This window comes from Lotus japonicus, chromosome 2 (genome assembly GCF_012489685.1).
Source record: "Lotus japonicus ecotype B-129 chromosome 2, LjGifu_v1.2".
Lineage (NCBI taxonomy): Eukaryota > Viridiplantae > Streptophyta > Magnoliopsida > Fabales > Fabaceae > Lotus > Lotus japonicus.
The window spans coordinates 4,119,647-4,143,967 of record NC_080042.1 but is presented as its reverse complement, the minus strand read 5'-3'; the positions used below and the strand labels follow the sequence as shown (position 1 = coordinate 4,143,967).

Sequence of the window (24,321 nt, the reverse complement as noted above, 5' to 3'; positions counted from 1 at the left end):
CTTGTTTAACTAAAAAGGGCAGGCCCAAACTATTAAAAAAGCCTATTTGGCCTAACAGGCCGGCCTATTTATATATTATTTTTATTAATAATATAAATAAATATAATATAATAATATATTATTTGATTTTTTAAAACCGATGTATAGTTTAGTATAAAAGAAAACCCTAAGTCCCTACCCTAACCTAGATTAGAAACGTTCCAGACATATTCAATGATACAGATTTAGTTTTTGAAATGTAATGATACAAGTTTTTTTATTTGAAAAGAAAGTGCAATGATATATAAAAGACTTATTAGCCCGCCAACCTATTCTTTTGATAAAATTGTCTGTTAAATAGGCTTTTAAGCAGGCTTGTAGGCCAGGCTAGGCCTTAGAAAAGGCCAGGCCAAGCCACAAAATTTGGCCTATTGATAGGCCACAGGCCAGACTTGGGCCACGAAAAAATAATGCAGGCCAGGCCTAGGCCACGCAAAGCTTGGCTCGGCCTATTTCCACCCGTACTTGTGCTTAGTGAAATCTTGGTATAGTTAAGGACTGGATGTAGCCCTATCATTCAGGGGATGAACTAGGATAAACATGTTGGTGTTCATCGACTCCTTCCTTACTCTCAAAATTCCACTGCATCAAACAATCCCTACGAAGATGATAAATCATTCAATCGTTTGGAAATCCAAGTTTTTGGATGACACAATTCAAACCCCCATTTCTTGTGTTACTCTTGATTCAACTTCACTAATTCATTATGATTTTCTAGTTAAATTCTAGTTATATTCTATATTTTTTTATAGGCAAATGTAAGGTGTTAGTAATGTTAGTAAATTAGTCGGCCTCCTCAGGGTTCGAACCCTAGATCCTTCACCCTTCATCCCACCTAACTCTTATGTCCCTAGCTCTTACTACTTGAGCTATTTTTCCGGGACCTAGTTATATTCTATGTCATGAAGCTATTAGAAATAATAATATAAAACTCATCACGTGACCTTATCCAACAACTTAAGGTTTTTTTGGATAATAGGTTGTTTGATATGGTATAAGAGCATCTATGACCAAGCGGTCCATAGTTCGATTGTGGCCCCCAATTCTTCTAATAGAAAGTAGAATTTCAACACAGGGCAGGTGAGTCTGTGCTTATTCACGTTTCAAGGAAAAATGAGATTTTGCATGAGGGAGTGTGTTAGAAATAATAACCACTAGAATATACCTTCAAGTGTCAACTACACTGCCAAACTATACTTGAGCTACGTGCTCAAGAATATTACCTAGGAGACGTTTCACATTTCACAATAGCTAGATGAGTTGGAAACAATTATTCCTAAAGCCTTCTTCACGAGCGAATTATTCGTAACTACATACACTTGATCTTCTCTCAGTGAAGTTAAGTTAAGCCCTCCAACTATGAGGGAATTAACCACAATATAATTAGACGTAGAGAGAAAATACCAATTAATAATGGAAAAAACTATTAGAATAAAATTTGGGATTCATGTCATCTTTTACATCATAACATTCAAAAGACAGTTAGTCACGCATCATGAAGACTCTAAGAAAATATGAAGAAAAAAAGAAATTCATATTAAAAGTGTCAAGGGTTCTCTTCCATGGTTCTCCTCTTGTCTCACGGTCTACCTAACATAAAACCTGCTTATTTTTAAATAATCATAAACTAATCATAATTCAGGTGAAGACAAATCCACTAACAAATATCCTGAATTAGAATTCAAATAATTAAAAATATAAAGGTGTGAGAGCGTTTAGGAGCATAGTGAGAGACACCGTGATATTAACGTAAGGACTATATTAAAGGATGTAACTTTTAAGAGAGATTTATATAGAGCCACGTAGGATGGCCTACTTGGCACTTAACGTGCCACATTAACCTTTTGGCTAAGTCCCACTAACGGAAGTGAGGCAAAAGACAAACTTGTCCGACTTTTGTGAATTCAAGATTATTTTAGACTATTTTCTACTTCCAGGAATAAAATTGTGTTTAGGGTTAAAATAATCATCTACTCAATTTTAATTTTAATTTCAATTGATAAGAAAAATAATAAAGTTGGAGTATACCAATGATGCGAATTACTAGAGACGTTTAAGGAGAAATAATAGATAAATGAAAGATAAAATATATAATGTGATAAGAAGAGAAATATAGAAATAAAATAAATGAATGATGGTACACGTATCCGAGAAAAATAATGCAAACCTTTAAAAGTCTAAACACATATCAAATATCCTATTTGAGACAACAAGCTGTTTAAGCCAGCTATTACTTTCTTTTTTGTGAAAGTGCCAGCTATTATTAAGGAGCAATGAGTAATGTTTAATGAATAGATTAGACTTAGAATTATAAATTATAAAATCACACACCAATAAGTTAGTATTAAAATGAAAGGAAAAACCAAAAAATCAAGAGAGTAAATCATCATTCAACGCAATGTCATGGTGTCAGTCAATGTCAAAGTGTCAAATCCAGACATATTTTCTTTCACGGTTTTCACTTTTTCGTGGCAAAATATCATGTTTTGCTTTGTTTTTCACTTTTTCTTAAACTCATTTTCCACAAGAAATGGTTCATTTATGATTATCTTTCCTCATAGGCACCAAAAAAGACAAAGCAGGTTGTGTCTGTAACTCTGTACCCTTTTCTTACTACTTCACAGCCTTCACCGCTGTCAGTCAAAGGAGAGCTGAGACAATGTGTGAGTTTCAGTTTCAGGCACACACATTGTTCCATTCTCTTCTTCATCTCTCTTGAGCCAACAATGGCTTTTTGGTGGAGTTTTTCACTTCACTCTTTCTTCTTGCTGCACTTTGCAACTAAAAGGTTTGTGTTGTGGATCTTTCTTTCTGATGTTCATGTTTCTTGCATTGGTTTACTTTGTCCACCCCTTTTCCTTTTTCAATTTTTTTTCTATTTAGTTGAATATTTTCTATGCATTTTCTTTTCTCATTGTTGATTTGCTTGTGGAAGATCAGCTACTCTTTTGCTTGTTATCCTTGTGTAATTTTTTCCCTTGGTTTTCCAATCTGATCTATGACTATGACCTGTGATGTTTTTCTCCTCTCTCTCTCTCTCTCTCCCCTCACATTTTGCTAATTTTTCTCCCATTACTTTCTTGTGACAAAAGCTGTGCTCAGATATCTGTTAGATCTTCATTTGTTATTAAATCTCCTTCAACCTGTGAATCTTACTCAGTTTGACATTTCTTTTTTCTGCTTGGAAGTTGGAACTTCACAGTTTACATGTTATGAATCCATCTCTTTATAAATTATATTTGTGCTTCCCTTGAAAGGCAACAAAAATTCTTAATGGCATTTTACTGTGAAATCTGGGTGGGTTAATGAGCTTGGTTATCAATATTTTTTAAAATAAATTGTGGTTTTTATTTCAAAAAGGGTAACATGGCAATCATTCACTGTCATTTTGCAACAGCTCCATGCTGTCGCTCCAAATTCACTTTATGGTTTATGCCTATGAAACTGCTGAAGTTGTACTTTTTGATTCTTGTTTGTATTCTGTTACAAGTTAAGATTCAGATTTGACAAAAAGGTAAGTATTCATATATCATGGTTTAGGTAGATTGATGGATGAGCCCAGAAGACATGTAGATTCAGTTTAAGACTTGGGACTTGAGAGTAACAAATGGATGACAGTGATGTTTTTTATTAGATTAACTTGGAGTTCACACGGAGCATAGAAGAGATAGCAAGACATAGGTAGTATGAGATATTTGAAGGCCCACATTGACTAGAGATATGACTCATGAAGCCTTATTCACATCTGAGCTAACTTTAGGGCTATAGTTAGGTCTTGCCTAAATTCTAACATGGTATCACAGTCAATCCTAAATCTATTGTTGGGCCACCCATTGAAATTTGAAATTGCAGAGTTGACCTGACCTGCCCGGATATGTTCCATGATGGGGATAAGAGCATTCCAATGTTTTTAATCTCCACGCTCCATATGTCCACTCCTAGGCTGCTAAGGTCATTTAAAGCGTTAAGTGATCCAAACCTCTAAGCTAGAGTTAGACCTTGCCTAAATTCTAACATGGCATCAGAGCCAATCCTAAACCTACGTCTAATAATGGTCATATTCACACCTGAGCTAGCTTAAGAGGTATAGTTAAGCCTTGCCCAAATTCTAACATGGCATCAGAGCCAATCCTAAACTATTGTTGGGCCACCTGTTCAAATTTGAAATTGAAGAATTGACCTGACTTGCTCGGTGGTTTCGCATAGTGGCGGATAAGGGCATTCCAATGAATATGATGTTTTTGATCTCCATGGTCAAGATGTCCAATCCTAGGCTTTTAAGGTACTTTTAAAGGGTAAAATAACCCTCATCTCTAAGCTATCGTTTGGTTAGAGTTTGGCCTTGCCCAAATTCTATTAGGTTGCATTTCTACTGTTGGTAGCTGAAAGCAAATTGGCTCAATCAGAATTGCCTTAAGTGGAGGATACATTTGTTCAAGACCAAAAAAGAAAGCTAAAATTGAATTTATATACTAATCATTTGGTGTCTGTATTACTTGAAATGTCAAGTATTGAGGGAACTGCATAACCTGTGGATACTGGCCTGCCCTTTTGCGCTTTAGCTGAATAAATTGATTTGTTGTTTTAATGATATGCCTACTGATATCCAAATGAGTGCCCAATAAAACAGTGGATATTCTTATGGTGGTTTTCAAATATGAGAGAGAGTTGCTATGGTGTTTCTCTGAGTAAAGAAGCAAAACATGGCACGATCTCTAAAGTTGATAGCTTTTGTGTATTAATTTTTAATGTGTTGGTTCTATAAGAGAATTTTCCGTTGTTCATAAAAGAGGCACATTAGATGCCATAATATTCACAATTTCATTAGCATGGCCCTAATGAAATTGCTCACTGGGTGTCTTACGCATCACCACTAGTAGTCCTTCTCATGCCTTGATGTATACTTCATTGGTCCTGTTTTACTAGTTTCTTGTCAATGTTATTATTAGTCTCAATAATATCATTTGTTAACAGCATAAGGGATCACATCGTTAAAGAAACTAGGAAAATGATTCACCACCATGTGAATCAGGAAAGGCTCAAATTTGTGAGACAACATCAATGAAACAAAATACAGATTTTTCTTTTCTTTTATGTTAGATAAAATATAGAAAGTTGTAGTTTGATCTTTCCTGATGTTTGATTAAATGATGATAGACTTGGGGACAAGGCCATGCTGCTGCTTCATTTTCTATAAAGCAGTAAAGCCTACGTTGTATAAAAATAGATCTGTAGTGTCATCAACTGAATCAAGACAATTCTGCACTCCTTGCCTGCAAAATTAAAACAAGCTATGTATAAAAATGTAATGACCATTCATAAACAGCTTAGTATATTGCAATAGTTATGTCAATTCTATGCATGTCATATGGTTTCTTTTGAAGATACATAAAATTGGTAATGAGTTACAGGAGAAAACTATTTGGCTGCAGAGATTCAATTTCTTTCACTGTTAATTTGTTCAAGAAAAAAGAAGTATTTAACCATTGTTATTCGTGTATCAGTTTTGGTGTTTTGTCAGATACATGGTGTTTTGTGTAAATGATATTTGTTTGACTGTGAAAAGTATGCAGGTAGGACATAGATATTGAATGCTTCCTGAGTTCACTCATAAAATGAAATCAGGATTTAAAAGTGGCTGGTCCTCAGTTGTGCGTCTTCGTCTCAAAGACAAATCAGTCACCCCCTTTTGCGTATTCTCTAAAGTGAAATCAGCTGGTGACAAACCTGGGAATACACCTGTCTATCTCAATGTATATGATTTGACAACAGTAAATGGCTATATGTATTGGGCAGGCCTTGGTATTTTCCACTCTGGGGTGGAAGGTCAGTAAATAGTATAGTCCTTTTCAAATATATTCAAATCATTTTATTTTTTTGAAACAAAACTATGTGCCTGAAGTTTTGATCCAAGTACTATACTCCACAGGCAGGGAAATGTTTGGTTGTCGTTTTATGCTTTTGTATTTCATCCCTCAATATTTTAGTGAGATGGAATATCTAAGGATATACCTTCACATTTTAGTGAGATTTATATTAATGATTGATCACATTTAGAAGCAACGGCTAAACTGATATACCTTCATATTTTAGAGAGATTGAATATCTATGCATCTGCCTGTCACTTGTTTTTGCGAGGATTACTTTCCTTTTTGCTTTATGTGGAGAAAAAAATTACTCAGTATTTCATGAATATTTGCTAAAATGGAGTTACTGTGCTGACAGTTTATGGAGTAGAATATGCATTTGGAGCCCATGACTATCCAACAAGTGGTGTCTTTGAGGTTGAACCTCGGCAGTGTCCTGGCTTTAAGTTTAGGAAGTCAATATTCATGGGAACTACTAGCTTAGATCCTTTCCAGATTAGAGAGTTCATGGAGCGCCTGTCTGCAGATTATTATGGTGATAGTTATCACTTGATTGTGAAGAATTGCAATCACTTTTGTGATGATATCTGTTACAAGCTGACAGGGAATTCGATACCAAAATGGGTTAATCGTCTCGCAAGAATGGGTATATGATGTCTTTTAAAACTCCAAATCCATTCTTTCATTATAGATTGCATCATTTTTGAGTCAGTAAGCAATGCAAATGCATCAGAACTCAGTTCTATATGAACATTTGAAACCTCAAAATGCGTTTAACTTGTGGTTTCACAGCTTGGAAGAAAGTATCGTTCAATTATTTCATGCCATGCACAGATAGTCCTTCATGAAAAATGTAAAAGATGGCAACAATGCAATATCTGTCATCAATTGCAGGCTCATTTTTAAGGCTATGGTTGTTTGAGTATATGAAAAATTTGGAGTGAGAAATACTTTATAGCTTGGTTCAACAGAAATGTTGGATAATTTCATGTGAAGTGAAACAACTTTGCCTTCCACCCCACAAAATTTGTGCACGAAGCTAGTTGACAGTGATTTTCCACCCTCTACCAAGCAACTAGTGAAATTAAAACCTTTCCATCCCATTTACTTTCCTTCCCCTTATTGGCTACCTACATACTTAAACATGCATAGCCTTACAATGGTTGACTAGATGATTTCTGCTTAAAATATATTAATATCATGGCTTAAATAAGTTTTTAGTCCCCTATTTTATAGCCAAATTTGGTTTTAGTTACTTCATCTAATTTTTGTAGTCAACTGTTTCCCCAAACCCACTCAAAATTCTTAGTCATGCTTGACTAACTTATCGTTTTTTGTTTGTAGGTTCCTATTGCAATTGCGTACTCCCTGATGCCCTTAAAACTACCACTGTTCAGAATGATCCCGACTTTCAAGGGTGTGATAGTGAAAAAAGGAGGCTACGAACTGCCTTCAGTTGCTTGTCATCAATCTCAATGCCCCATAAGGAAGTATCAATGTCTTCCTTATTTTTGCACTCTCACTATAAAGGTTGCCTACCGCCGTGGGAGTTGAAGAAATCTAAAAAGGGCTCACTAAAGCAAAAATGAGAAAATGGGAATACCAATGTACTTCTCAGTAACTCTTCTCTGCTGTAGAGTATCCATTGTCTTTGTAGTAACTGAATCACTGGAAAAGAAATTGTTCTCAATCATCTATGCTCCTCCAGAAGTGCAAATCTTTCTGTCTTGATATTTATTTTGAATATCCAAGCTCAGGGCTTTTCATTTCATTTCATTTTTTCCCATTTTTCTCTTTCTTTCTGTTTTCTAGTTGTTGCTTGTAAGCTTTGTCTGATTGTGAATCTATGTTGTATTGCTGTGTGTCAGCTCAAATTTTCATGGCAGGAGAAAATCTATCATGTACTAAACTGCTCTCTAGACTTACCAGTTTCACCTTTCTGATAGTAATTTGGACAGCACAAAATATACAGGTAATCTATCTCAGAAAGAACAGCCAGGATTTTCTCTTCCTTGTGATTCAGGTAGGGAGGATGTGAAACAAGCACAAAAATGGTAAGAGACAGACAAGCATAAATGAGAAAGAGTGCCCTGTAGATGTTGTTACTGTTAACCATCATGCTTTCTCAGATATATTCCATGGAAAATGCACGTTTTAGGAGGAAACAGATTAATCTTCTGTGTATTACTGATGTTAAGCTCTTCAAGTTTGTGTTTAATGAGTAAGATTTGTTTGTTTCAATTATTTGAGATATAGATACAGTAAGCTATCATTTATGTTTGAGTGTTTTAAATATTATACTTTATTAAACATTAATAAAACCAATAAGTCTATCATTGTACTAAAGAAAGTGCTAACAACATATTTTTAAGAGTATCAATAGTTCATTGTAAACTCAATTTATGCTGGTTGCATCCCGTAGGATAGCTCAAGTGGTAGGAGCTAGGGGACATATGGGTTGGGTAGGGGAGGTCCATGGATCGACTCCTGCTGGGTGCAATTTATCTTTCCGATGTACTAAAAAAAAATTGATACCGATTGCTTGTTAAATGATAGGTTGAACTCTTAAATTGAAATTTCAATTCGTAGGAGCCACACTCTATAGAAGACTTTGGCCCTTTCATCACACCTGAGTTAAAACAAAAAAAAAATTTATCCTTAAAAAAATGAGTATTAAAGGTTTTGATAAAAAATATAAGTTCGTACTATAATTTTTTTTTGAAAAATATGGCATGAAGTTTCTAAGTTTTAGTAAAAAAACTGCCATATTATTTGAGACCAATAGGCATCAATTAGGGGCCCTTACCAACCACTCAAATACTCATCAATTTTTTTTTTGAACTTCCAAAAATACCCTCAATTCCTCCCCTCTCCCAGCACCACCTCCTCATTCTCACTCTACCTACACAAGCATGTTTTGGAAGCATTTAATCTATGTTCAGAAACTAAATTTGAAGAAACAAGATGTGGCCTTCCCCTCCTCCATATCACATACTTTTCGGGGCATTTTGGGGAATAAAATATATGGGTTTGAGAGATTTTATTGAGGTGGAAAGAGAAACACGACCTTAATATTCTAAACTTCCATTGGTTTATTTCTTTACTGAGTCACCTTTTCACCTTTGACGGCTTATAGCATACTTCAAGCTTGATAATCTTTAGTTATATCTATTTATGATAATATATGAAGAGTAAATTGTGAGTTAAGTCATTGTCAATTCATCACCCCTATGTATATTTTTGTCACATTAAATAGAATATGAGGTGTCACCTCAATATTTTAAATGGTTCTGCAAGCATGTCGGATCGGTGAGTTCGACTGGTTGGAATGGAAACCGAACTTATGATCAATGTGGTACACTAAGGAAACTAGATTTATATAGAAACGATCCAATATTGAGAAAAACGATCAAATTGATGTAAGCGGAAATTTTCATGTAGCAATTATATGAAATTAGAACACAACACTTACTTGTTGAAGACATGGTATTGGAGAAGAAGATTGCTGCCCTTGATTCAATTCACCTGCAATGTTCAATGACCAGATCTTTCTCTGTATCTCACACTCCCTTTCACAACTCTCAATGGGGCAAGCTATGGAGCAGACAAATTTTTTTGATGTCGTGATTACAGAGGGGACCTAGCCAAACATGTTATAACCCTAGTCCCTTCCCATTATGGGCCAAGGGTTATGGCCCACACTTTAACCCACATCAATCGGATTACAGACGCTCAGACCCAATTAAAAGAGATCACATAACAAATAAAAGAGCCCAATGCACCCCTGTCAGAATTATGAATTAACCCGTTTTTCACAAACAAAATAACAATTAATTGTAGCCCACAAAACGTTAGATAAATCTAACATTCTCCCACTTGGGCAAAATTAATTGTATGATTTTAATTTTCAAAAGCATGTGTATGAAAACGACTCTCGGGTTAATAACTAATCTCTTAAGATGTGGCCACATCTTAAGAAAACGCATAATTCCAGGTGCAGCATCTGAGTACGACTTCGTCCAACAAAAGCCAAGTAATATCGAATCATGGCGATTATTATATCATCTATTGACATAGAACCTTCCATGGTTACAAATATCACCGACTCCGTCAACTAGTCAACAGTGTGGAGTGTGGTAAGAAAATAGCATGCCAATGTGATCTAACAGCCAAACTACTATTTTCTTTATCAGTCCTAACAATTTCTCTCAAATGCCTTAAAGCCAAAGAAATTGTATGGTTTTATAAACCATCATGCCTCAGCTCCAATCTGGTGTCAACCACCGGCATAGTGGTCCCAACAACACCGAGCTCAAAATTACAATTGTGCCTCAGCTCCAATCTGGTGTCGACCACCGGCATAGTGGCCCCAATGACACCGAGCTCAAATCTTGCAATTGATATATAAATAAACAATGGCAAATAATAATCAAAACTCATTGCATTATCAATTGCTTAAAATAAATAGTACTTGACAATCCAACACTGCACTTACAGTGTTCATAACAAAATTCAACATGATACGGAAAATGACATAAAACATAAAAAGAAACTCCCACTAACCAAATACATCAAATGAACTCACAATGCCCATGTTCTCAATGTGTTTATTAAACACAATGGGCCTAAGTCCCTTGGTTAAGGGGTCAGCTAGCATGAAATCAGTACCAATGTACTCCACAATTATGTCATTTTTCTTTACAAGATCTCTAACTGTCAAATACTTCAATTCCAAGTGCTTAGAGCCACTAGTAGTTTTATTATTTTTAGTGTAGAACACAGCTGCACTGTTATCACAGTAAAGCTTTAGTGGTCTAGCAATGGAATCAACAATACGAAGTCCAGTAATCAAATTTCTCAACCAAACAGCATGTGTGGCAGCAGCATAACAAGCAATGAACTCTGCTTGCATAGTAGAAGAGGCAACAAGAGTTTGCTTCTTACTTTTCCAGGATATTGCACCTCCAGCTAGCATGAAAATGTAACCAGAAGTAGATTTCCTATCATCAAGGCATCCAGCAAGATCTGAATCAGTGTACCCAACTATTTCCAAATTGTCAACTCTCCTAAATACAAGCATATGCTCTTTCGTTCTCTGCAAGTATCTCATTACTTTCTTAGCAGCAATCCAATGATCATTCCCAGGATTAGACTGGTATCTTCCCAAGACGCCAACTATGAAAGCAATGTCAGGCCTAGTGCACACCTGAGCATACATCAAGCTGCCCAATGCACTATCAAAGGGTTTTCCCTTCATCTCTGCTCGCTCAATCTCATTTTTAGGACATTGATCTTTACTGAATTTGTCACCTTTAGTAACTGGAACATCCCCATGCTTACAAGTTTGCATATTGAACCTTTCTAGGACTCTATCAATATAGGCCTTCTGAGACAAGCCAAGCAGACCACGTGATCTATCTCTAAGAATTTCAATTCCCAACACAAAAGATGCTTCACCAAGGTCTTTCATATCAAAGAACTTAGTCAGCATATGTTTGGTCTCATGAAGTAGACCAAGGTCATTACTAGCAAGCAAAATATCATCAACATATAACACAAGAAAGATGAATTTGCTCCCACTGACCTTAAGATAGATGCACTGATCAACTTTATTTTCTTCAAAACCCAAGGAAGTCACCACCTCATCAAATTTCAAGTACCATTGTCTAGAAGCCTGTTTCAAACCATAAATAGATTTCTTTAATCTACAAACCAAGTGCTCATTGCCACTTGTCACAAAACCCTCAGGTTGTTGCATGTACACCTCCTCACTGAGGTTACCATTCAGAAAAGCTGTCTTGACATCCATCTGATGCAACTCCAAGTCAAAGTGGGCTACAAGAGCCATAATAATTCTAAAAGAATCTTTGGTTGAAACAGGAGAAAATGTCTCATTAAAATCAACTCCTTCTTTCTGTGTGAAGCCTTTAGCCACAAGCCTTGCCTTAAATCTTTCAATTTCACCTTTTGAGTCCTTCTTTGTTTTGAATATCCACTTGCAACCAATCGCCTTACAATTCCTTGGTAACTCCACAAGCTCCCAGACATCATTGTTGGCCATGGATTTCATTTCATCATCCATAGCATCTGTCCACATATTAGATTGAGAACAAGTAATAGCTTCTTGATAATTCTTAGGATCAACAACATCACCAATATCATAAGCATCCTCGCTGAGATAAACCACAAAATCATTAGTGATAGCAGGTCGCCTTTGTCTAACTGACCTTCTAACAGGAATTTGCTCAACTGGTACATCAGATTGTGCAACCTCAACCTGAACAGGAGGATCAACCACATTCTCAACAAGTGGTTGAACCACATTATCAAAGAGTGGTTCAGTCGCATTCTCAATGGGAGTAGAAACTCCATGAGTGGTGGATGAGCTAGCATTATTAAAAATAGGCAATGATATAGTTACAACATCAGGCATAAGAGAATCAGTATTATCAGATGCAATGGCAGGCTCGGCTACATCAAGCTCAAGAAATTTTGCATGCATAGACTCCACAATTTTATTACCACTATTAGGACAAAAGAACCTGTAACCTTTAGCGCGATCTGGATATCCAATGAAAAAACAACGACAAGTTTTGGGGTCAGTCTTTTTCTCAAAAAGATTATATATTTTAACCTCTGATGGGCAGCCCCAAACTCGAAAATGGTTCAAACTGGGTTTTCTATTGGTCCAAAGCTCAAAAGGTGTTTTTGGAACTGATTTACTAGGTACTATGTTTAGTATATAGAGGGCTGTTTTCAAAGCTTCACCCCACAAGAATTCTGGTAAGTTACTCCTACTCATCATGCTTCTCATCATATCTTTAAGTGTGCGGTTTCGCCTTTCGGCTACACCATTTTGTTCAGGACTACCAGGCATGGTGTATTGCGGAACAATTCCACAATCTTGCAAGTATTTAGCAAAAGGCCCCATATGTTGCCCAGTAGAATCATACCTACCATAATACTCTCCACCACGGTCAGACCTCACAATCTTAATCACTTTTCCTAGTTGCTTTTCAACCTCAGTTTTAAAAATTTTAAACTTCTCAAGTGCTTCAGATTTTTCCTTAATCAAATAAAGATAGCCATAACGGGAAAAATCATCAATGAAAGTGATAAACAATTTATTACCACAAATAGTAGGGGAAAGAGGTCCACTAATATCTGTATGAATTATTTCTAAAAGATCTGAACTTCTAGTTGAACCTTTCTTTTTGGTTTTAGTAAATTTTCCTCTAATACAATCCACACAAGTCCCTAAATCATTAAAATCTAAGGAAGGTAAAACATCATCTCTAATCAATCTTTCAACTCTCTCCTTAGAGATATGACCTAAACGCTTGTGCCACAATAAAGAGGATTTTTCCCTAATTTTAGACCTTTTGGCAATGGAGCTCTCAACATTCAAAGATGAGGAAACATTATCAAAATCCAAAGATAACCTATATAAACCATCCAACAAAATAGCATTGCCAATAACTTCAGAATTCAACATCAAACTTATTTTTCCACCAGAAATATTAAAATCAAATCCAAGCTTATCCAAACTAGATACTGAAATCAAATTCCTCCTAAAAGAAGGTACATAAAATGTATCTTTCAAAACAAGTTCAAAACCAGTTCCTAGGACTAAGCTAACATCTCCCACTAGCTCCACCTCTACTTCAAGATCATTTCCTACCCTGAGCTTGCTTTCCCTCAGACTTGGTCTCCTCTGGTTTCTGAACCCCTGTAAAGACACAGCAATATGGGTTGTGGAACCACTGTCAAGCCACCAGGTATTAAAGGGAACATCAACTAAGTTAGACTCAAAACAGACAAAAGCAAAATGATTACCTCCTGGTGTATTCTTTTTGTTCTCTAACCAAGCTTTAAAAGAACGACAATCAACTTTCTTATGCCCCTTTCGTTTACACCAAAAGCACCAGGATGGATTCTTGAAAGCAACAGGATTAGGACTTCCTACATTGTGATTCTGACCGTTGCCTGGTTTCCTCAAATCATGATTTTTATGAGAAGCACTAGGAGCATTTTTCTTATTTTTCCAATTACTCTTACCAGAATGGGGTTTAGCATGGTAAGTCAGAAGGGCTAATTCACTCTTTTCTTTCTTATGTTTCTCTTCCTCAGCCACACACTTAGTAATAAGGTCATTAATAGACCACTTCTCACCATAAGTATTATAGGCAGTTTTAATTTGTGTGAAATCAGGAGGTAGGCTGTTTAAGGCATGGCAAACAATGTAATTATCATTCAGGTCAATGTTGTGGGTTTTCAGTTTGGTTTGGACATGAACCATCTTCAGAATGAACTCCCTTACACCCCCAGTGTTATCATATTTCATGTCAGTAAGTTGTTTCATTAAACATCCAGATTCAGCGTTATCAGATACCTGGAACCTTTCTCCTATAGCGGCAAGAAGGTCTTTAGCATTATCCTTTTCAGGCAATCCACTGATCAGATGTTCAGAAATGGTCCTCTTGATAGCATACAGACTGAGGCGGTTTGACCTCTGCCACTTAGCTAATTTCTCCTTTTCATCAGGTGTACTTTGTGCATCAACGACAGGTTTGGTCTCAAGCAACGCCACATCAACGTCAGCAATCCCTAATGAAAACTCTAAGTCTTGCTTCCACTTCTTATAATTGGATCCAGTCAGGATCTCAATAGAAGCAGAACAGTTATTCACAGAGAAGTTCACTGTTAAGACAAAACAGGAATGCATTAAAATAAATAATATAGGCAAGATATAGCTTTAATTAACACAAGCTATTATGATGAGGCCAACATCATTACGTATTCCCCTTTGGGCGGAATGCGCAAACCCAAGTCGCAACCAAGGTCAGAACCTCAGATGAGTTACTCAATGAGCATATGCATTGGGTTCAAAAATCTATCTTCTTTGGACAGATAGATTCCCTAAACCAAAACACCTCCAATAACTTCATCCACAAATCTCAAGAATAAGCTACTCAGTGAGCATACATTGAGTTCAAAATTTTATCTTCTTTAGATAGATAAATTTATAGACCAATGTACCTCCAATAGCCATCCTCAATCACTACACACAATAACCCACCTTTGGGAGGAAAATTGTACACAATGATCAGAGACAATCAAAATTCTCTTTTGCCCAGAATTCATGACTCAGCCATGAAATCAAACCATATAGCATTCCCAATCAGTTTTGTACTCAACAGTTCAAGTAAATATTTATAATCAATTAAGAGGATATTATATGATTACTAAGTTGCATATAGGGGTGGGAATAGGCTAGGCCTAGGTAGGCTTTACTTAAATAGGCTTAGCCTGTTTAAAAATCTTAAGGCCTGAGCCTGGCCTATGGCCTATCAAAGGCTTTTTTTCGAGCCTGGCCTGGGCCTTCCGAAAGCCTGGCTTGGCCTGGTAGCCTGTTTAAAGACCCGTTTCACAACAAGAGTTTTACGTTTGTTAATAAATTTATCTGTAAAGAAGTTATCAAACTTATAAGCTAACGGGTTAAATTATACTAAAATAATATTTTCAACAATCAGACTTATAATATTATCAGCTAATAGGTCGTGATGAAACTAAACGAGATTATGTTGGTTTCTTAGAGTTGAAGAGCCAATTTAAAATCACACGCCATATTAAGATATTTAAATACGTCATATATTTATTTTTAAAAAGACTTATAACTTTGAATCGTTATATAAGTCAATTTGCTTAAATATACTAAAATCTCAATAAGTATATAATATCAAGATATTATTATAAATTTTTAATATATAGACATCATCAAGGGTAAAATATATTTATACTTATCATATTTACAATTTACCAAAAAATACTAATCATATTTACTTAAATAGGCTAGCCTGTAAGGCTTACAAGGCTTGTTGAATGGCCTGAGCCTGGCCTTTTTAACTAAATAGGCTTTTCAAAAAGCCTAAGCCTTGGCTATTTACCAATTTGGTCTGGCCTGGCCTGGGCCTGTGGTAGGCTAGGCCATAGGCCCCTACGAACGGCCTGGCCTATTCCCACCCCTAGTTGCATACATAGATTATATATATATATATATATATATATATATATAATATGCAATATAATATTGTTAAAAGGGTCACAACAAATCTGGGTTAAATGTTGTTACTGGTAAAGAAAAGAGAAGGTTTCATTATCTGGTTTCTCGATAAGCTTAATACAGGTTGAGCACATAAGAACACATAAAATATATATATATATATATACACGTTCTTTGAATCAAACATAATGATCATCTAAAATCAGGAAATCCCCAATATAACAGTGGCAACAAATTGGACACATCAAAACCATAATATAATCAAAATCCTAATATACCGAAACGGTTTTTAAACTATCCAAATTCAGTGTACGTTCTACAATACTATTTTTAGGAGAGTTCATTTCTATTTCACAATGTCATGTAAAATTGATGCTATCATAACAAAACAAAATCATGTACAAATAATGTATGATAATTCGATTCATACAGATCGCTTGAGAAAGAAATCATGGCAGGTGAAAGAAATCATGGCCGGTGAAAAACGCATGTTTGAAAAGTGAATCGATTTTAAAATCATACCGTCAATCACGAATTGGGTCCTAATTCATATAATTAAGGCTCTGATACCAAATGTAAGCGGAAATTTTCATGTAGCAATTATATGAAATTAGAACACAACACTTACTTGTTGAAGACATGGTATTGGAGAAGAAGATTGCTGCCCTTGATTCAATTCACCTGCAATGTTCAATGACCAGATCTTCCTCTGTATCTCACACTCCCTTTCACAACTCTCAATGGGGCAAGCTGTGGAGCAGACAATTTTTTTTGATGTCGTGATTACAGAGGGGACCTAGCCAAACATGTTATAACCCTAGTCCCTTCCCATTATGGGCCAAGGGTTATGGCCCACACTTTAACCCACATCAATCGGATTACAGACGCTCAGGCCCAATTAAAAGAGATCACATAACAAATAAAAGAGCCCAATGCACCCCTGTCAGAATTATGAATTAACCCGTTTTTCACAAACAAAATAACAATTAATTGTAGCCCACAAAACGTTAGATAAATCTAACAATTGATGGTTAATTGGTCTGGACCGGTGACTATGCTAATAGTGGCAGCCCTTCTTGATGACATAGGGGAGCCACAACTCCCCCAACATTTTTAGAAAAATTAAATGCACCAGTAAGACAAACCATTTCTAGGCATGTTTGAACTTTTTTTCGCATGGGTGTGAAAATTGAGAGGAAGACGAAGGTATTGAAGCAAATTTCAGAGATTACTTTTAATAATGATAATAGTAAAATAATTCAAAGCTACCTCTCTCATGTTTCAAATACTAGCTGGCAGACTATGCAAGTTATCTCTTGTTTTCACATTAAGGTTTCGTTTGGTGGTCAGGACATGATAGGATATGACAGGATAGTAATCATATACTGTTGTTATCTGTTGTTGGTTGCGCCAGCAGGATAGGATAACACTATCTTGTCTCCTATCAATATCATATCCATCATATGTAGTTATCCTGAGGTGGGAGCTAGAATAGAACAGGATAAGATACCAGTTATATATTTTCTTTCAGTATCCTAACTCCAAATTAGTTTATTTTAATATTATAATTTATAATAATATTAATTAATAAATATAAAAATATTAAGTTAACTAAAATATAAAATAAATAAATTTATTATTCATAAATAATAAAATAGACTACTTACGTAGAAATATTAATTTATTAATAGTAATAGACTAATTTAATATTTTCATCGATCTCCTATTATTTAAAATTATTTATCTACTTGTATAATACTTTAAATATACAGTACTTTTGAAATAATATATTTTTATTGTTTATCACGTGTCACAACTAAGTGAAAACCAATTGGTTACAAATATTGATTTTTTAATAGTAATAGACTAATTTTCTATTTTCATCTCTTATTATTTAAAATTATTTATCTACTTATATAATAATTTATAATTTAAATATAAAGTACTTTTGAAATAATAATATTCTTAATTTAGTTAACTTTTATTGTTAATTATATCGTGTCACAACTAAGTGAAAACCTATTGGTTAACTACATACTTTTATTTAAAATATAGGCTATCTTCAAAACAATAAAATAGGCTAAATCATAAAATTTAAATTAATTTTAGTTATTTTAAAATATAGACTCATTCATGAAACTGTAAAAAAATTAAATTTAGTAGAATGGTCGATTTTTAAATGTATTTTTTATTCAAATATGAATTTGGTACATTTTTCCTTATCATATATTGTTCTTATCATGTGCACCACATATAGAATAAGAGTCTATCGTGCTCTTATCCTATCCTATTGCTATCATGTTCACATATCATATTGTATCCTGACCACCAAACGGGTCCTATGCAAGCAACCTATCTCTTTTTCTATTTTGATGTTCGTGAAACATATCTTTGAACCCAGTGCTTTTCACCTTATAATGAAAAGTGAAATTGTAATCTGTATTTTTATTTTCAATAATGTTTGATGAAGATGATGATGACCCTTGTAACACCCCGATTTCTGGGTGTCACCTTAGTAACCAAAAATAAACTCTACGCGGAAAACAGGTAATTTTTTTTCGTTTGATTCCTTTTAAATAAAGCAATAGAAAGTAAAGACATAACCCAACCACTAAACTAACCAATATACATCAAATATAAACATGTACAACCTCAGCTGCACTCCCACGTCACGCGCACTCGCAGTGACTCCAAAGTAGTGTGCCCGTAGGCAAATAGTTACAGATCCAGAAGTGTGAGTGAGAAAGTTTGTCATTACGACCCACTAGGAGAAAGTCGGCCTCAAAATGGCCTAAGCAAAGACCCCTATGGTCCGACTGACTCACTGTGATCCCTCAGTAAGAGAACCACACAAAAGCCATGCGTCGGGAACCTACCCTGTCTCAAAAGCAAAACGAATCAGAGCTCTACACAAATATGACGCCTGCCTAACTCTACCAACCCATAACTGCTCCCATAACCGAGTCCTCGGCGAACTGAAGACGGCAAGTTGAAGCTCAGCTCCATGCGTCGTAAAACTCCTTTCGTCAGACGTCCACGTTCGTCAGTCCGGTCCTCCAACTCAAACCTGATCCCCCCCGAGAGAGAGACCATCGAAACCCAACCCACCGTCGACATCTGGCAGCAGGCCGACCGCCCAAACACAAACATGAAACCAAAGCCAAGGCGCTAGGGTCAACTCACGGAATAAAGTAGATATACAACCAACATGTGATAAGGGGTATAGATATATATGTTGTTATATAACATATAGATAATCCTAGCATGTTATGGCTCTAACAATGCTTCAATAAACAAACAGCACACAATTCAAGTCAGAATGAATGTATGTGTGAAATGCACAATATGATCCGGATTTGTGACGCGTTCCCGTTCGCCACAAGTGAAGCATTCCCGTTCTTCACTATGGATGAACAATTCCCGTTATTCATCCTGGATGAACCATTCCCGTTATTCATCCTTGGTGAACCATTCCCGTTATTCACCATATGATGAACCATTCCCGTTATTCATCATTAATGCAAGGTGAACCATTCCCGTTATTCACCATGAAATGCACAGGTGAACCATTCCCGTTATTCACCCGATTGATGCAATATGGTTAGCTAAACATCGAATCGTCCTCCCACACAAGTGTTTAGCTCAAACCCAAACTCAAAACAACCCAAGAGTTAGTGTCGGTCAATACAACACAACTCGGAGTAAGTGTCGGTCAATACAACACAACTCCCACCACAATAGAACCCACAATCAAAGCCAGAGTCAGTGTCGGTCAATACAACACGACTCGGAGTTAGTGTCGGTCAATACAACACAACTCCACCCACAAGAGTACACAAGGGTCTAGTGTCAGTCAATACAACACAACTCCAACAACAAGAGTACGTAAAGTACTCGGTGACTTTCAATCATCACCTTAGCTCACCTCAGTGGCTTTCCCCAATTCCAAAACCCACAACAAAAGTTGACTTTTCCCCGTCTTTCGTAAATATTTTCCCCTTCAGTTTTCCTATGCTTAAATATTAATAAAAATGATTTCAATTCACATTAGTCAGGTTATGAGTTTATTTCTCAAAGTCTAAGTTTCCCAAGTCTTTAGTTTATCAAAGCTCTATCATTCTAAGTTCTCAAAGATCAACCACCCAAAATACATTTTCCGGGGAAAGTCTAAGAATTTCAACATATGGCTAAGTCTCAAACCCCACATTTGGACTTGCCTAGGGTTGTTCATCCAACCCGAAACACCAACTTTAACCAGTTCAGAGGATCCCCACTCCGAAATCGCGTCAAAACGCACAATCCAACAATATCACAACATCACAAGTTATGGAAAAACATCATAACATCAGTTTATCATCATAATCAATATCAACACAAAGCATAAGTCGAATTTCTCGACGCCTATCATACAGTCATAGCTAATAAGTAAGTTGCCCTAACCTCGAGCTGCTCCAGCCTCGTGGTTAAAGTTCCCTTCACACGATTGCTCTGCAAAACCCAAAGTTCCTTCAACTGAACCTCGGAGAAAACAAAGCAGAATCCAAACAAAATCGATTAGTTCGATCACAATACAACTCATAAACGATAGACAAAGCATTAAAGCTTCAGAATACAACAATCGAGTACGAAGAGACAAGTTTTCGAAAACGAAAACTCCCCCCCAACACTACTAGCTCACGGCCATAAAGGAAAAAGGGCTTCGGCTCTTTTTCTTCGATCAAATCAGTTTACAAGGTAGTTTTAGGGTAAAACTAAGGCAAAGAAACTGTCGGAACAATTTTCGGACAAACGGATCAAAATACGGCCGTTCAGGGGCGTTTTGGTCCAAAATAAAAGCTCAAAACCTCAAAGTTATTAGTTCGGAAAACAAATTTGACAGCAATGATCCTAACGACATCCGTGACAACAAATCCTAAAGGCACGAAGTCAGATTACGACTTTTCGACAATAAAGTTTCGAAATGTGCGCAAAAAGGGTTTTGAAACAGTTTTTCAGATCCTGGACAGCTGGATCGCAATCGGCGATTACTGACAGAGGTTTTAGACTCTTGGGAACGTAGGGAACAAACCCCAACCAAGACATCAGAGAAAACGGATAGTTTTACAAAAAGCTCAAAACTGTGAGCACAGAAACGACTTCAGAAACGCAGTAGAAACAGTAATCAGAGGTAAGAATCAAGCTATTTCATCCTCTCCCTAAACTCGCGGCCTTGAATGGAAAGAAAATGAGATATTTTGCTTTTTCGAGCTATTTATAGGCAGGTGAAATCGCGGGAAAATGAAAATTTCGCGATTCCGATTTTTGCAGCACGTTCACCGATGAATTCTAAGAGAGATTCTGGCGTCAGAATTCCAGAACTCAAAACAAATCTCAGACATTTGGGAAAAACGATATCTAAAATCCCAAAAGCGGTGTAAGTTAATCTGTCCCGAAAAACTACTTTTTGCTGTGATGGTCAAACGACAAAACTTCCTTCTGAAGAAAGATTGGAAATGTCGAAAAAAATCTGGCAACGCGAACGGAAACTTCGTTAGAAGTCCCGAAAAGAAAAAGTCTTCATCCATCGCTCGAATCTAGGGTTTCAAAGCAAAGAAATTAGCGTCGGCGGACATCCGAAAAGTGAAACCTATCGTGCGTACAGTCCAGAGTTCCGAAATGAAACGCTGATCGAAGGAAAAATAAAGGGAATCTTTAAATTTTCCAAGGATTCGAAATCTCACTTAAAACGTTGCTCTAAAGCGAAATTAGCCTATTCTGGACACGCTCGCCATAAAGCAGGTGTCTAGATGACTCGCGCTAACTCCGGAAGCAACTACGCAACATTCCTCAAGCAATTCCTGAACTTTCTTCTTCATTAATCTTTCTCAAATATCAAACCCCTGTCACGCTTACACTGATTCTACGCGTGAGTCGGAAACTAACTTGTTCTGAAAATCCAGGTCTTACAATACTCCCCTCCAAAAAGAAAGTTTCTTCCTCGAAACTCAGAGTTCTGCTAAAAGTCCGGGATACAGTTCCTTGATCTTACCTTCCAATTCCCATGTAGCGTTGCCCGTGTCATTGTTCCTCATAACCTTTACTTAAGCAAGCTGTTTTCCCCTTAACTGTTTCACTCTTCTATCCCCTCTGCTAACTGTCGGCGCCTCAAAAGACAAACCATCATTCAACTGCATGTCGTTTGGCTCGATCACTTGCGTCGAATCTCCGCGTGAAATGATAACGGTTGGCACTCCGTGCAGTCGCACAATCTTAGCCACTTGCTTCTTTACTCTCGGTCGTCCGAAATTCTTCTTAAACTCGGTACATCTCTGCCATTTCAAAGTTAATACTCAACTTGTCCTCGTGATCTTCATCTACAGTCCAAAACTCCACTTGTCCATTCGATAACTCCTAGACGAAATATTGCGTTGGAATCTAATAGTCCATTAACGTCACATCCAACTTCGTAACTATCGTCACTCGCACCATGAAATCAAACTTCTACTTAGTCACTATTCGAATTAAAACTAGACTTATGTCCTTATTTCTTGTCCTTCACTAATCTTATCCCCTTCAACATCAATTTATCAACAACTTATAAGATAATCCTCCTCTTAATATCTAACAATCCATTGTTATCGTCTTCGTCCTCAAGACTTTCCTCACTCCAACCAATTTACACTTACTGAAATCCCTAACACTTTGCAGAAATCGAGACTTATCCTCTAGAAGATTACATCATAACTATACCTCAAGGGTCTTAACTAGTCATTTTATCATCCGATCCTTCAACCTTCTGAGATTTAACTTCTATCGTAACCTCTAACACCACTAAATCTCTTACGTGTACATGAATCTCAGCCCACTAGGTCAGCCTTAGCCCTAGGATTCTCATTCAACTTGGCAACATTCACTTGCTAACCCTAAGATGCATCACCGAAATCCATAACAAAGTTCCATTGACCCTTAAACTCTACGAAACTTGTCCAAATATAACAACCTCAACTATTCATCTTAATACTAACACTTTCCTTTATGTAACTTAATCATCCTCCCATCAATCCAATACTTAGTCTCTCGATCAAAACCTGACAAGACTTCATGTCTCACGCGTTTGGGATAAAATCAATTGGCTTAAAATCTAAACCTTCACTAAGTTTGGACCACCAATATCCTTTAACTCTCCAACACTTCTTAAATGAATATTCATTTCTTAAAACTACAACTCCTTTCCAAGGGGAAATCAATTACTTAACACGAACTTTCCTCTCGAACCCGACTAATCCTCGGTCAACTCAAATTCATCTTACACATCCTTCTATCAAAGTCCATGACCAGCTGTGATTCCGAATATCACCCCCTCAATATTAGGTTGATCAGGCCTAATACATCGAAGGTGGAAATTTAGAAAAACCCACTGGAACAGACAATGAGTTCCTATCCTCAAGTAGTCACAAATATCCAGACATTACATCCCAAGCCTTGATATGAAGCATCACAATAAACTTCATAAGGTTCCTCCGGTTGTGGCAAAATAAGCACAGGTGACGTCGTCAACAGTTCCTTCAGTGTCTGAAAACTTGATTCACACGCCTCAGTCCATGCAAAAGGTTGATCCTTCCTCGTCAAAGGTCCAACAATCTTGGCAAATCCCTCAATGAAGCGTCTATAATATCCAGCTAAACCCACAAAACTTCTGATTTCTGTCACTGTCTTCGGTTGCTCCCAAGCCAAAACAGTCTCCACTTTCGCCAGATCCACAGCTATGCCTTCCTTTGAGATAACATGACCTAAGGAATTGACTTCCTCCAGCTAGAATTCACACTTGGAAGGGTTCGCATACAACTTTTTCTCTCTCACACTTGTAAAACTTGGCGCAAATGTCCTTCGTGTTCCTTCGCGTCCTTCGAATATATTAATACGTCATCAATAAACACCACCACAAACCGATCTGAGAATTCATGAAAGATGCGGTTCATGTAATCCATGAAAACGGCAGGTACATCCGTCACTCCAAACGGCACCACTAGGTACTCATAGTGTCCGTAACGTGTTCTGAAAGCAGTCTTTGGTATATCCTCAGTCTTCACTCTGATCTGATGATAGCCTGACTTCAAGTCTATCTTGGAAAATACGGCAGCCCCTCATAATTGATCCATCAAATCATCTATCCTCGGCAACGGGTATCTGTTCTTGATCGTCGCCTTGTTCAATTGTCGATAATCCACCCACAATCTCGACTTTCCGTCTTTCTTCTTGACCAAAAGTACTGGCGCTCCCCACGGTGAAACACTTGGTCGAATGAATCCTTTTGCCGAAAGATCCTCCAACTGAGATTTCAACTCTACTAACTCCGCAGGTGCCATACGGTAA

General features: G+C 36.7%; 1 protein-coding gene across 3 annotated transcripts; it reads left to right on the top strand.

The window, feature by feature from the left end:
• Positions 1-2,588: 2,588 nt before the first annotated feature.
• LOC130737435 (deSI-like protein At4g17486) lies at positions 2,589-8,147 on the top strand. Of its 3 annotated transcripts, none has more exons than XM_057589192.1 (4): positions 2,589-2,827; positions 5,606-5,865; positions 6,265-6,552; positions 7,251-8,147. In XM_057589192.1, exons 2-4 carry the CDS (start codon positions 5,631-5,633, stop codon positions 7,493-7,495), a joined length of 768 nt encoding a protein of 255 aa, XP_057445175.1. In that variant the 5' UTR covers positions 2,589-2,827; positions 5,606-5,630; the 3' UTR covers positions 7,496-8,147. The 3 variants fall into 3 exon arrangements, with proteins under 3 accessions (XP_057445175.1, XP_057445174.1, XP_057445176.1); XM_057589191.1 differs by having other exon boundaries at positions 2,590-2,827; positions 5,613-5,865; XM_057589193.1 differs by lacking the exon at positions 2,589-2,827 and adding an exon at positions 2,938-4,321 and having other exon boundaries at positions 5,613-5,865.
• Positions 8,148-24,321: the final 16,174 nt, after the last annotated feature.